Source organism: Polyodon spathula, chromosome 12 (assembly GCF_017654505.1).
Source record: "Polyodon spathula isolate WHYD16114869_AA chromosome 12, ASM1765450v1, whole genome shotgun sequence".
Classification (NCBI taxonomy): Eukaryota; Metazoa; Chordata; class Actinopteri; order Acipenseriformes; family Polyodontidae; genus Polyodon; species Polyodon spathula.
Window position 1 is genome coordinate 40,559,759 of NC_054545.1, and position 13,952 is coordinate 40,573,710.

The window sequence follows — 13,952 nt, forward strand, 5'->3', positions numbered from 1 at the left end:
TTACTGGCCATCTGTTGGTTGGATGTCTTATTTATCCAGTGAAATTACCACTGGACGCTGCTGTTGTACTGCAAACCTCTTTAATATGCCTGCCAGATCCTGACATGCTGCTAGAAGAAAATGCATTGGAGACTAATAATATACCAATTCATCGCTTCATCGTATATTTTCGCAGAGGTGTTTCATTATTACAGTTAATATGTTCTGTATTGTCTTTTTGATCTCAATTTCTCAATTACATGAAATTGATCTGTGATCTCAATTTCATGTTATCTGTTTATGTAAAACATGCCACTCCTGCCACAAGTAATACACATTCTCAATAAATCATGTTGTTAATCTTTTTTTTGTTGGATTATTTCAACAACAAATTAGAAAATGTAATTTTATCATGAAGGATAATTGTTTGCTAAATCAGAAATACCAGATTTAATTCCGATAATCAGTGCAACTCCACTGGTAGTTGGGGCTCGTATACAGTAATTCTGTGTACTTGGTGCACTTAACCCCACCATTTACATCTGTGGTGTTTTTCCTTCAGACAACAGGAGCGAATAAACTCTCAGAGAGAGGAAATCGAGAGGCAGAGGAAGATGTTAGCCAAGCGAAAACCACCAGCTATGGGCCAGGCGCCACCCCCAAATATCGAGCAGAAACAACGGAAAAACAAAACCAACGGGGCTGAAAATGAAATGTAGGTCCATGTTGCTGGGGTCTCTAGTGATACTAGTTTACTGTGATGTTTTTAATAAGGCTGTTCAAAAAGCCCTTCTATACTCGTGGCTGTTTAGTAAAACGGTAATGTCTATGGAGTCTGAAGTGAACTTCAGTCGTGAGGGTTTCATTCTTCCATCTTCTACAGGGTGATTCATAATCTGTGTCGGAGCATCATTAACACTGCAGGGTACGTGAGGGATGAAATGCAAAGGAAAAATGTCTGACAGACTCTGTGATGTATTGTTTGGCCACCAATGGGTTGTTCAGGTAACATTATGTCGTGTTGAAAACAATGCGAAACAACAATGTTGTGTGAATTATGAAGCACCCTGTATAGCTCATCTTTACAACACAGAGCACTCTTTGGACCCATTTCCGCTGACCTATATGGTAATTTGTTTGTTTTCTTGCAGGTTAACTTTATCAGAGTATCACGAACAGGAGGAGATTTTCAAGCTTAGGCTTGGGCATCTTAAAAAGGTAATTTCAGCTAGCATTAGGCGACAGGAATACAACACCAATCCTGTTTTATTAGTACATAATGCAGCCCTTTAGACCACTTAAACACTGCATGAACAACACATTGTGAAGACATTATTTTGAAATGAAATCGAAGTTCAGATTGGACAAAGTGACTTCCTGTAATATTGATGTTGTCATTTAAGCTGTTCTCTGGTTTACTAACTCTGTTATCCATTATGATTCATACTTTCATTAAGGTTCCTACTTTCAATGAATTGCAATCTCTCTTGAGTTACAGCAATTACTTCTAATATATGAAACCAATGCTACTGTATTGTGTGGTGCTGTCAACATGTTGTGACATACAGTGAACTTTTTGCAGAAACTTAACTGAACATTTATAGTTGAGCTCAATAAAATCTGGATATTTTCTACATGTTGATTAGAACTTTGGTTGAAACTTTCAGCCTGTACTATTGTGTGTGTACGAATGTGTAAAGCTGGTTTTGTTTCGTCACAAATATTCTTGCAGGAGGAAGCTGAGATCCAGGCTGAGCTGGAACGGTTAGAGAGAGTACGAAATCTGCACATCCGAGAACTCAAGAGGATACACAACGAAGACAACTCGCAGTACGTCAGTCTATCTTCTCAATCCAGAGTTCACACTTTAACACAATGTAAACATATCTCTTGAATAATGGTTATGCTTGCTATCATGGACAATTGACAGGAGGTGAGCAATGTGGGTGAATAATGTCCAGACCAGGTGTCCCAGTTCAAAACGATCTGTATTTTATTAAACCAGAACAAAATCTGCCCCTTTACCGTTAGTGGTATCGAGGGGGGGTGTATGGCCAGATTGCAGTCTCGAAATAAAACATAATGCAACAGTCCACATCTGTGCACGGAAAAGTGCTCTGTCCCTCGTTTAGAGCTTACCGTGCTGTGCAGTGTTGTGTGGTGCTGGGAGGTTGGTGCTCGGGTTGTAGTGCTGGCTTGCTGGCTGCAACTCCCTGGCCCCTACTCCTCTGCAAAAATTTAAATAAAACAAACATACAGCGCTCCGGCTGGTTAGTTATTCAGCATAATGGCCCGTACTCACGTAGTTACGTCCACTTTGTACTTCCAAACTCCTCCCTGTGATCAGCGCGGCACCACGGTCTCTCCAGTCACTGCATGCTCCACAGCTGACCACAGTGGAGTTCTTCAGTGAACTCGCAGCTACACGCTTCCTCCAAAATGGCCAACTTCCGGTTTTTACCTACCGTTGAGTCAGCCAATCTATGGGAAAGCATACCACCAACCTTTTACAGTGCACTTCCAGGTCAGGAGGGAGATTTTCGGCTCAGATTTTTTCTCGCTCTGTCACAACAGTGCATTAAGTTTTGTTATGTTTTTCAGGTTCAAAGATCACCCCACACTGAATGACCGGTACCTCTTGTTACATTTGCTAGGAAGAGGTGGATTCAGTGAAGTGTACAAGGTAGGATGTTTCAAATGTTGAACAGTACGCCACATTTTAAATGTGTGGTGAGGGTATGGAATGGGTTGCCTAGACATGTTGATGATTCTGAATCCTTTGGATCCTTTAAGACCCAACTTGACAATTTTGAGATCAGTCAGTTATTGAGAATTTTTTATGATCTTACAAAGACTAGACTAGTATTCTAGAATGTTACTTTTTTCTGCTGTTTTTTTCTTCATTTTATAGTGATTTAGCTTGTATTTGTTAGAGAATAAGATATTTGTTAGATCTTTGATGCTACAGTAAGTAGAGTGCTATGCCCCATGGTGCAGTAGCTCTAACCCAAAACACTTTTTTTGAAATACGCATATTCGGTTTTTAGAAATGGTGCTGTCAAATCCAGATCACTTTCAAATGGTATATATAAAAAATGTTTTCCACATATAAAACTTGTTTTATTGTTGTCAGCAATGGCTTGGTTTACATGCAAAAATAAAACTAAGTTGAGATCGGTAGCCCACTGCAATAATATAGGATAATTCCCAGCTATGCTGTAATACATTTTGGGGTACAAAAGTGACTTTTTTTTAATTCTTGGTCGGTATCCATGATAGATGCTACTTAAAACTAGTGTAAAATGGATTGCATCTTATCTTGCTGCTAAGAGACTGAAAAGTCAAAACCTAAAGTAATCTGCTATCCGGTCACCAAATTTGAAAATAACAAAAGTGTAAAGGATAAAATAATATATATTTTCTATGCTTTGCAAAGGGCCATATCTATTATTATTGTGTAAAGGGTTGTGTTTCTTATTTTTTTGTATTAGCTTCAGTATTTTTTTATTACTTTGCTCATAAAACAACAAATCAAATCACTTACAAATGTCAATAATTTGAAACGTTGAGTAAATGATATCACATTTAAAAAAACAAAATGAAGATGATCTCTAAACCCCCTGTATGCTTTTTTTCTTTTCTATTTGGTATGAGAATTTTGTCAGGGCTACTTTCAGTAGGTCTCGGTTGTTAATATCGTTTTGCTTGGTACAGCCTTTAGTTGTGGTACCAACAGCCTTAAGTAGTTGGTAAGGTTACATCAGACAGGATTTTCACTGCTCAAGTCCGGCTTTTGAACTTGTTGCCATGCATAAAAAATGAGTCTATAAAATGATGAGCTCTTTGTTGGGACACACTTAGGCTTCTTTCTTAATCAGATTATCTAAAAAGCTGAAATGTTTACAATTCCATTAAAAGAGCTTTTGTTATCAGTAAATCTCTCTTGTCTATAAAGGATTTAACAGGCTACAAGGAGTTTTGTAATGTTATGTTTCAGTTGCTAGTACAAATAATTACAGCAACGAATTTGATTACACAACTTTCTTTTGACATGACACATACGTAAGCAAAAACGCAGGAGAAGGGGTGCAGATAACTTTTTTTGCTTATAAAATGTAAAATAAATATATCAAATAAAAGTGGTGTATTGTGACTAATGAGGTCCTGGACCTGCAGCACTAAGATAATGTTGGTATCCTTATTATCCAATCACAGTGCTCGGTTTGCCTTGGTCATTGCAAAACTCGCTCTTCCTTTCACCTGGGGTTTTATCTCACTTGTTTCTTTTTTTGTTACAGGCTTTTGACTTAACAGAACAGAGATATGTAGCTGTAAAAATTCATCAGTTAAATAAAAATTGGAGAGATGAGAAGAAAGAGAACTACCACAAGTATGTTAACCTTATGTGTGTTTTTGTTTAGGCTTTTGGGGGAATGTGTTATTATGGTATCTGAATTATTTTGTCATTGAAGAAGCAGTGTGGTCAAATGGTTATAGGGAGACTAAAAACCACTAAATCACTCAGATGTAAAATTGCAAAGAAGCCACATTATCCATAGTTCTGCAGGTAGTTTAGAACTGAGGTATTTGACCATGTTCAGGTGATGTCAAATAAGTGGACTTGATCAGGCCATCTGGGATCGCACCTTAAAAGGTACTGTAAAAAGAGCCTAAGATAAATATTAGGTTTATATTTGCAATGTACTGTTTACAAATAGTTTTACTTTTATCCTGAGCAGTTGTGTTGTGTTTTCAGACATGCCTGCAGGGAGTACAGAATCCACAAGGAGCTGGATCACCCCCGGATAGTCAAACTGTATGACTACTTCTCACTCGACACAGACTCGTAAGTGACTGCTGTCTGATCTAGGACACACGCTCGTAAGTGACTGCTGTCTGATCTAGAACACACACTCGTCGGCTTCAGAGATCTTGTTAGAGGCAGATTTCTGCTTCTGCTTCTGATTTAAACACTGACCACAATAAACAAAACCATTGTATATATGTAAAAAAACAACCTCCTGGTTTCAAAGCCTTGGTTCAGTGCTTTATACTTTTACTTATAAACAAAGAAAAATACACTTGTCTGTACAGTAGAATGTGTGTTGTTAATTTCAGACTTTTCTGCATTTGTTTCCTTCAAATGAGGATTGTCATTTTATAAATGCTGTTTGGCCTAAAATATTGTCAATGATCTAGAATTCCTACCGATACTCTAAAAGTGCCACTGACTAGGCCATTTTGGGGGTATTTTCATAAACCAGTAAGACTGTAAGCCTCTTACTGCAAAATATAAGTTTTCAAATGTGAACATTTAATTTGAAATACCTGCTGAAAATAAATTTAAATCAGAATTTCAAACATTACTGATGAAATACAGGTTTAATTTAAATTGAATTATAATTTCATAACTGCTGCACTCCTTGGAGTGTGTTAATTTGTACATTTAATGCAGTCATTTGCAAATACAAGCACACAAGAGATCTAGTAATCAACCTTTTGATTTTGTTGGTAACTGAAATGCAGTTTTCATTCAGTACATGTCATTGCTGTTAAGGTTTGGGAGGCTGGAATTCTGATTCCTTTCACAGTGTCCCTTTTTTTGGTAGTAAGAGATTGCAAGTGTGTGGATTCAGTGTTTTTCTTATTGAGAACCACTGCTTTAAAATACTTGAATGATAAATGAAAGTTGAACCCTTGTACACTAACAGTATTGTGCTTGTTGTGCAGGTTTTGTACAGTTCTGGAATACTGCGAGGGGAACGACCTGGATTTCTACCTGAAACAGCACAAGCTGATGTCAGAGAAGGAGGCTCGTTCCATCATCATGCAGATCGTCAATGCGCTCAAGTATCTCAATGAGATCAAGCCCCCCATCATCCATTACGACCTGAAGCCAGGTATGAGCAGAAACCAGGATACAGACAAGCAAGCAAAGCACAATGCATTCTAAAATATCTGACATTTGCTGTCCCATTTGGTTACATTTTACCTTAATTACCTGTGCTGAACAAAAAAGAAATTATATAATGTAGGCAAAATAACAAGGATTCAGGAATATATTGCCAGACCTTTGAAGGAGAGATCTGGTTCTGACCTCTCCAGTGTCTCATTAGAATCATGATTAGATGCTGCTGTAGATCCCCTAGGAAAATGACAGTTTAGTTAGAGCAGCGATTCTCAAACTGGGGACTGCAAAGGTTGCCTAGGGGGTCCCCAGGGCATTCTAGAAACATATCTTTTTTACAACAAAATACATATTTAATGGACAGAAAATATTCTTTCACTGTTGCAGCAAGACAGACTTTGTTGTACTTGCAGACAATATACTGTATACAAAACAGCTACTTGCTGTTTTCATTTATTGTGTGAAAATATGTTTTTGACTGTTGTGGGGAGAGACAGGCTTTATGACACTGACAGTGTTCTACCTAAACATTTAGTATAGTATACTGCAGTATAGTGTATCGTTGTTTGCAATGTGCCTTTTCCTCAGATTTCAGTTGTTGGTCCATTATATAAAAAAAAATTAAAAAATATAAAAGAACCTCTGATCTGTTTGGCAGCTGTGTGATAGTAGCATGATGTAATCTTCCTGGGTAGTTATCTAAGATTACATTGAAACTGCTTGGTAAACAGGCAACAAAAGCATAGCTTCAGCCATTTTGGGTGATATTCATGCTTTTTACTGACTCAAGGTTTCTTATTTGCAGGTAATATTCTTCTAGTGAACGGGACTGCATGTGGCGAAATTAAAATCACAGATTTTGGATTATCTAAAATAATGGACGATGACAGCTATAATTCTGTGGACGGAATGGAGCTGACATCACAAGGAGCTGGCACTTACTGGTAAACACACTGGCGTAAGAATTCCAGTTAAACTTCACAAACACAAATGCAAAGGGAACTGAACCGGACTGAGCAAATTCAATTTACATTTAAACATGAGATATTTTGAAGAGAATTTTGAGCTATAGAAGTTTGAGTCAAGGAAGTTTTACTGTATACCTACCAGGCATGTCATACAGTGGGGTCAGATAATGGTTTACTAGATGAACAAACTCATTTCTTTTATTTTTGGTCTTGTACTATCATGGAAATTATTTTAAGCGTCTCATCTCAGAAATTGTAAAAAAAATAATACCATAAAACATGGCTATGTATCGTTTCACTGGCCCCAAGCAGAGCCAGAGTGGTCGTGTTCAAATTGACCCGTAAGCGATCGGGTTGGCATGCACATAAGTACCATAGAGATTGTTGATAGACAGACAGGCTAAACATCCCTTTAGTCCCTTCTGCAGTGCCCACGCTTCTAAAAAAGCCATTATTTTTAAATACTAAGTCTGTATATTATAGTCATGTATTGTGCCTTTTTAATTGTTTGCAGTGTACAAATAATGAACTTGACGGTGAGGCCTACAGGAGCTGTTTAAATAAATGTTAATGTTTAGCAACTTGCCTGTGTAATACTATAAGCTGCTTCTGTTCCCTGCTGGCTCTGCAAATGCAAATGACCCGCTTTGTTTTAATTACATTTATCCAAGCATCCCACACCGAGGGTGGACGTTCAATTCTCATTTATTACACACTATTCCTGGTACAGTTCTAAAGTTCTGTACTCAATTATAATGCATCTGTAAAAAAAGTGAACAGTTTAAACTTGTAACTTTTTTAAACAGCTGTTTCATGTGGTTTTGGGGGAATCAGGTGTCATAGAGCTGAATGTTTCTACTTTTGTGCTTTAGTCAGTTTTTTTTTATTTGGTGCGGTCAGATTTCTGTGGCAATTTTTTTTTTTTTTTTTGAGGGTTGGAAAAAAAAAAAAAGGTTAGGGACCATGTTTAAATTACACGCTTTTAATATTTTGCCATTTCTATGTTCACTAGTTTATTACGAGGGTGTTTGTGTTTGCTAACATTACTTTGTACCGTTTTGTGAAAAGTGGCTTACCTTCGATCAGAATCAGATTGTATTGGGATGGGAGATTTTTCAGGTGGATGTTTTTTATTTTAGGTGACTGCCTCATTGGAAATGCTGTTTGCAATCGGCCAGAAGTTTCTCTTGGGTTTACGTGATTTTCATTGGACATGGAGGGCTCTGGAGAGTTTACCTTATCAAGTGCACACAAGAGAATTGTGGCGATGTGTTGCTGTTTGACAGTTTGATAGCTTGTGGTGGAGTAGTGCGCTGTAGCTGGGATTAATGAGCGTGTTTCTCACATTCATTAATGGCTCTATTGGCTTTATTGGCGGTTTTGATTGGATCGCCAGTAATACTTCCACCAATCGGAGGGTTGCATACAGGTTTAAAAGGCCCCGCTCCCCCCCCTCCCCCTTGTTTATTTATCACAACCCTCTTCATAGTCATGCATCCAGATCCCTTGTTTTATCACCAAACTCCTCAATAATGCGATCTAAGTCATTATTTTATTACTATAGTATCTCAAAAAGCTTGGCAAATGTCCGTAATATTCTTTGCAGCTATCTTGTTTGTTTGTGTCTGTGTTAGGTCTGTGGTGCAGGGACTATGTGTATTGCTCAGAAGTTTTAACACGTGGAAATACTGTCAGACAATATTGCTACATGAACATGATACTGTGTTCATTCTACTGCTATGTTGTGAACCGTAGCTAAGTTTTAAAACCCAGAGATAGCAAATCGTAAACGTTTACAGCTACCTTTAAAATTTAAGAGCTATAACAACAATAAATGCTATAACTGATTTTTAGAAGGCCTTCTTTGTTGTTCTCCATGTTGCTGCAGTGAGATTTTAGGTGCTGAAACAAGTTACTGTAAATGAGAAACTGTTTTTGCAGACGTATTTTATTTGAATTTTTTTATTTAAAAGTATAAATGCAAAACTGTGTGGCATTTTTCTTTTTGAACGTGCCAAGTGAAAAACGGCCATTCAAAATACCAAGTACCACAGAAGAGGAAGTTTGAGAACCACTGTTGTATATACTTCATTAACTTAATTAATGCTGGCTTGGGTTGTAAAGGTCCCATGATGTTCTTAACTGATTTTGAGTGTGTTTCATTTTCCTGAACTGTGCTCTTGCTGTGTCTACCAGGTACCTTCCACCAGAGTGTTTTGTGGTTGGGAAAGAGCCTCCGAAGATCTCCAACAAGGTGGACGTGTGGTCGGTGGGAGTAATCTTCTACCAGGGCCTGTATGGAAGGAAGGTAAATGGCAGTCAAGCCTGATATGTGAAGGGCTTTACAAACTTATTGGTATACATGTGTGGGGATACTGCTTTGTAGTTCTGCTTTGAGGACAATCATCTAGATAATAGCAGAGCAATATCAGTTGTAATTCTGATTTTTTTTTTCACAAGATCCAGTAGTTAAGTTGTGCTGGGCCTAGTCTGAATTTGTGCAACATAATGTTGGAAGTACAGTTTTTAGATCAAGTAGATTTCTTTTTTTCTATCCTGAATATACATATAGATAATCTGTACTCATTCTTATGTGGATCATCAGTTTACAATGCAAATGTAAATTTAAAATGTTTTATGAAGACATGTTGAAATGGTCCAAGCAGTTTCTGACGTTTCTTAATAATAATTCTATCAATCTTACCCATTTTGCACTTCCGTTAGCTACATAGGTCTCAAATGTACACTTTTGGAAGAAACACATGTTGTAGCAAACATGCATATTCATTTTAAAACATCTGTAACTACTTTAGGTTAAAGGAAGTTAACATTGTCTCTGCATTATTCAGAGGAAATCTCTTGTACTTGCACTACCCAGGTCATTGCATCTCAGCAGTGTCTTCTGGGTCATTGCATGTTACTGGCTGAAAGCAGGTCAATCAGTTGGAGAAGCAGGTGATTGGTTATTGACAGTAAAGAAGCCCGAAGGGGTGGGAACACTCTCCAGGTGAAATGTCCATGCAATTGCAACACTATGTGAAAGCATTGCTATGAAACAGGTTTTAATATAACAGTACATGTTTGCAATAACGTGTTTATTTCAAAACTAAACATTTGAGATCTATATAACAAAGTGCACAACTGATATAATTTAAGGACTTGTACAGTCGTCTCTGGCTACGAGATCACACCTCGGGAAGCAAGCGAAGTGTTCTCTTAGTTGAAGTGTTCTCTAAGACGGAGTTGACCACCAGACACAATATGAATCAATAAGTAAATAAATATGTATTACTTGTCATGACGCACATGCATCAACATATGAAATGAATAGAATAAGTAAGAAAAAAGCAATAGGCAAGTGCATGTTAATAAACTATAATAATAAAGTAACAGATAAACTAACGTAAACTGTCAAAATAAATTAACACAGCACCTCTGCACACATTAAAAAATGCAGCAGCAGCTCTAGATTAATTATGAATACATATACAGGAGCAATATAGAAGACATGCACAAGATTATTTAACAAAATGATGAAGCAACTCGCCAGAACAGAAAACACAAATTCCTCTGCGACTTGTCTGATTCAGGTTTTTTACAGCTCAAGCAATTTCCAACTTTTTGTAGCTAGAGAAACAGCAGCACATTTTGCCAATTTATTTGCATGCCATTTTGTAGAGATGTGGTGCACTCGTGGAAATCAGAATACAAAACAAGTCAATGATACAACGGTGGTTCTGGAAAGATTGAATTAATCAATCAGTGTGACACTCTCATGATGACGAGTCTCTGTTGAAAAGACTGAATAAACCATTTTCATTTAAGTTTGGTGATATCAGGATATAAAATAGTACTGCATCAGTTGTGAACGAATCGCTATTGGTGCCAAGAAAGTGTGTTTTTTTTTTTTTGTTTTAAGCAATGTTCCTTTAGCCAGAGCATTTACAATGGGGAAAAAATCAGTTTCACCACAAAGGTGTTCTCTTAGGAGGTGCTCCTGTGTGCAGCGAATACTGTATCTACACTCACATTAAAATGAATTGCATTTGTATCACTCAGGATTTCATCATTTATTGTGTACTCTTTAACCATGGAAAGAGGTTCCTGTGGTTTGGCTTTCTTTTTGGGTTGCCTCCCTCAACTCTGCCTCAGCTTTCAGTTCATGCCTCTTCATATCTGAAACCAAAACTAGACTGAAATTTAGATAAATTTAGATAAATCAAGAAAGTTCCTCTGGAAAGGGGGAAATGTGATATCAGATCGTTCTCTATTTTTCTTGCAAGTGTGTGTATTTTTCTAACATGCTGAATTCCTTCTATTCTTCTCCCTGTTAAGCCTTTTGGTCACAACCAGTCCCAACAGGACATACTCCAGGAGAACACCATCCTGAAAGCTACAGAAGTGCAGTTTCCTCCAAAGCCAGTTGTGTCCCCGGAAGCAAAGGTAACAAGCAGGCCTTGGTTTCTGTGTTCTGGGATTAAAGCCTAACCCACCAATCTGATGTGTGTCGCTGTACCCAGGATATCTAGCCATGCCAAACATTCTATTTTGTTAAATATTTTATGGAACTTTTAAATGTAGTGCCTAAAACTTCAGTCTTACTTATACAGTTATATTATTATTGTTATTATTACTAAAAAAAAGTCACATCATCTGCAATGCTAAATCTAAACCCAGATCCATCAAGATTATTTTAAACACCACTAATTAAATTGGCACTCTTGATTAACGCAAACTAACAATAAACACAATTTTTCATAAATAGAAAAATACAGATAATGCTACTATTAAACAATGGAGGCACACGTTTTGAGATGTTGTTACTTTTTTTTTTTAAAGAATTAGTCGATAGTTGTATTGACAAGTTGTGCCAAAACCAGTACAGGAACATCTATGACCTGTAGCATTGTCAAGCTTAGAATGCTGAATGGCTGCAATACAAGTTCAGTTCAGAAGGTGGTGGTGTTGTTGTTTTAAAGGCATTCCAGTTTGAGCTAATGATGTGCAGTGGCTGCCAACCTTTTGAGAAGCATTACAGATTGAGCACTGCTAACCCTGGCTCGTTTACCAAGCTTTAGGAGAGAGACTGTTTCCTGTCAGTTTAACTGTTCCTTCAGTTACACATATCTCAGACATCATAATGAAATACATTTTCTGAAGTACTGTATTAGTTAATACTCTTCACGCTCCACAAGCTTAGTGAGTCAATGCCTATCCCCTTGTACACACTTAGTTTCACAAGGCATAGCAAATGGATTTCAGCCTTTGTGATGCTGAACTATGTTTTTTTAGGAGGAAGTCTCATTAGATTGGATTTCTCTTGCCTGAATTATGCTGCCCGATACAGACCAGCACACATCTGAAATATTTTATGTTCGTTTTTCAACCTGATGTACACAGCCCATGACAGAATTGTACTGCAGAATTCAGAGTATTTGACATTTGTGCTGTGGTACTCGTTTTCATGACTATCACGTTTGATTGTCCCATTTCTGTTGGAAGTGTGACCCAGAACCAAAAGTCAAGGTATTTTTTTTTTTTTTTTTTTATTTATATATATATATATATATATATATATATATATATATATATATATATATATATATATTTTTTTTTTTTTTTTGCAAAAGAAATTAAGCTTTTAACGTTACAAAACTAGTAACTACCAATCCAGAAAGTAATGTAAGTTCCTAAAAACCATGTCTATTGTTGAACATTAACAGTTTTTTTTTCCCTTTTGCAAAAATGGTACTTCTTGCATTTTGGTATGAAAGCCATGCCAAGATATTTCATCCATGCACTTGCCTCAAACTAAATTGATGTGTGGTTTAACCCTTACATTTGATTTAGGTATATAAAACAGTACATAACTCCTTAATAAGGTTGCCCTTTATATTGCGGAACCAGTTATAAGGTGGTAGGCTATGGCTCCCATAATGCTATTTCTCTACTACTTGTATTCTCGTTTTTAATAATTTATTTTATTTTTTCAGGCATTCATCCGCCGCTGCCTGGCATACCGGAAAGAGGATCGGATAGCTGTCCACCAGTTGGCTAGTGATCCGTACTTGATGCCTCACATCCGAAAATCTGTCTCCACCACAGGTGCCCCTGGGACTGCCATCCCTTCAACATCCAGCTCCTCCAATAGCAGTGCTTCAAACTGAGCTGCTGCTCCTGGATGCTCACTCTGAACAGTGTCAACAAAGTCCAAGTAAACCAAGTGTGGACCAAGTGTTTCTCATTTCCTTTAACATGAAAACATCCACTCTCGGGAAGACACGTGCATCCATGAGGGTGCAAGACAGAAGAAAAAGGAGAGAGGACGAGATTTATTATCAAAAAGCTAAGGCTGCTGGTAAAAAAAACTAGGTACTCATCATTCTGACTGATTAATTCAATCAGAACAGCTTAAGATGGTTGAAAGACAGAAACAGATCTATCTGTGATCATCTTCAATTGAACTCTGAAACTGAAGTTGGAATGTTGAAGATTTAGTTTCTTTCATAAAAGCTGTTGGATTTCTGCAAAAAAAAAAAAAAAAAAGTTAACTAAGCACAAGTCTTAGGCTTGGGAACAATTGCATTTTACTCCCTTGACTTTCAAAGTTTGGGACTACCCATTGGTGGTTTTAGAACTAGTGAGCTTTATTTATTTTTTAATCCCTTTTATTGTTTTGTAAGGTGAGGCAGGGGCTCACTCCTGAAGTGAACCGGTTACATTTTGTGGATTGTGTTTTTGAAACCAAACTGGAAACTGGCCTTTTAGTCTGGGAAATGCATATAAACCATTAAATAATATTATTGAAAGGTATCTGTGTTTTCAACTTATTCCAGTTGGTTTATAAAGGGTAATGGCTTTTTCACATCTGTGGATGAGAATCTTGAGTTTTATTAAAAAAATATACACCATGTTGAGTTTGCGTGCAATGTACCATTATGTAATATTAAGATTTCATAAATAGTCGAACAGACTAGGGTCCGAATTAGGCCTGTCACGTTCGGTACTCCTTTAATTCTCTAGTATAGTATACGGAGGCAAACAGGAGGGCAAATAAGATTGAATAAACTGCTATAGTTAGTGTACTGGCTTACAGA

General features: G+C 37.2%; 1 protein-coding gene across 4 annotated transcripts in view; it reads left to right on the forward strand.

The window, feature by feature from the left end:
* The window catches only part of LOC121324441 (serine/threonine-protein kinase tousled-like 2), a 36,003-nt gene extending 22,339 nt beyond the window's left edge, over nucleotides 1–13,664 (forward strand). For 3 of the 4 annotated variants that reach the window (XM_041266328.1, XM_041266327.1, XM_041266329.1), the window contains exons 11-22: nucleotides 542–694; nucleotides 863–904; nucleotides 1,131–1,197; nucleotides 1,712–1,809; nucleotides 2,581–2,662; nucleotides 4,278–4,369; nucleotides 4,736–4,825; nucleotides 5,710–5,879; nucleotides 6,693–6,831; nucleotides 9,052–9,163; nucleotides 11,191–11,298; nucleotides 12,849–13,664. In XM_041266328.1, the coding sequence (XP_041122262.1) occupies nucleotides 542–694; nucleotides 863–904; nucleotides 1,131–1,197; nucleotides 1,712–1,809; nucleotides 2,581–2,662; nucleotides 4,278–4,369; nucleotides 4,736–4,825; nucleotides 5,710–5,879; nucleotides 6,693–6,831; nucleotides 9,052–9,163; nucleotides 11,191–11,298; nucleotides 12,849–13,022 (1,327 nt within the window). In that variant the 3' untranslated portion in view covers nucleotides 13,023–13,664. The remainder of the gene's footprint in view (nucleotides 1–541; nucleotides 695–862; nucleotides 905–1,130; nucleotides 1,198–1,711; nucleotides 1,810–2,580; nucleotides 2,663–4,277; nucleotides 4,370–4,735; nucleotides 4,826–5,709; nucleotides 5,880–6,692; nucleotides 6,832–9,051; nucleotides 9,164–11,190; nucleotides 11,299–12,848) is intronic. The other variant, XM_041266330.1, reaches the window with a different exon arrangement.
* The last annotated feature ends 288 nt before the right edge of the window (nucleotides 13,665–13,952 follow it).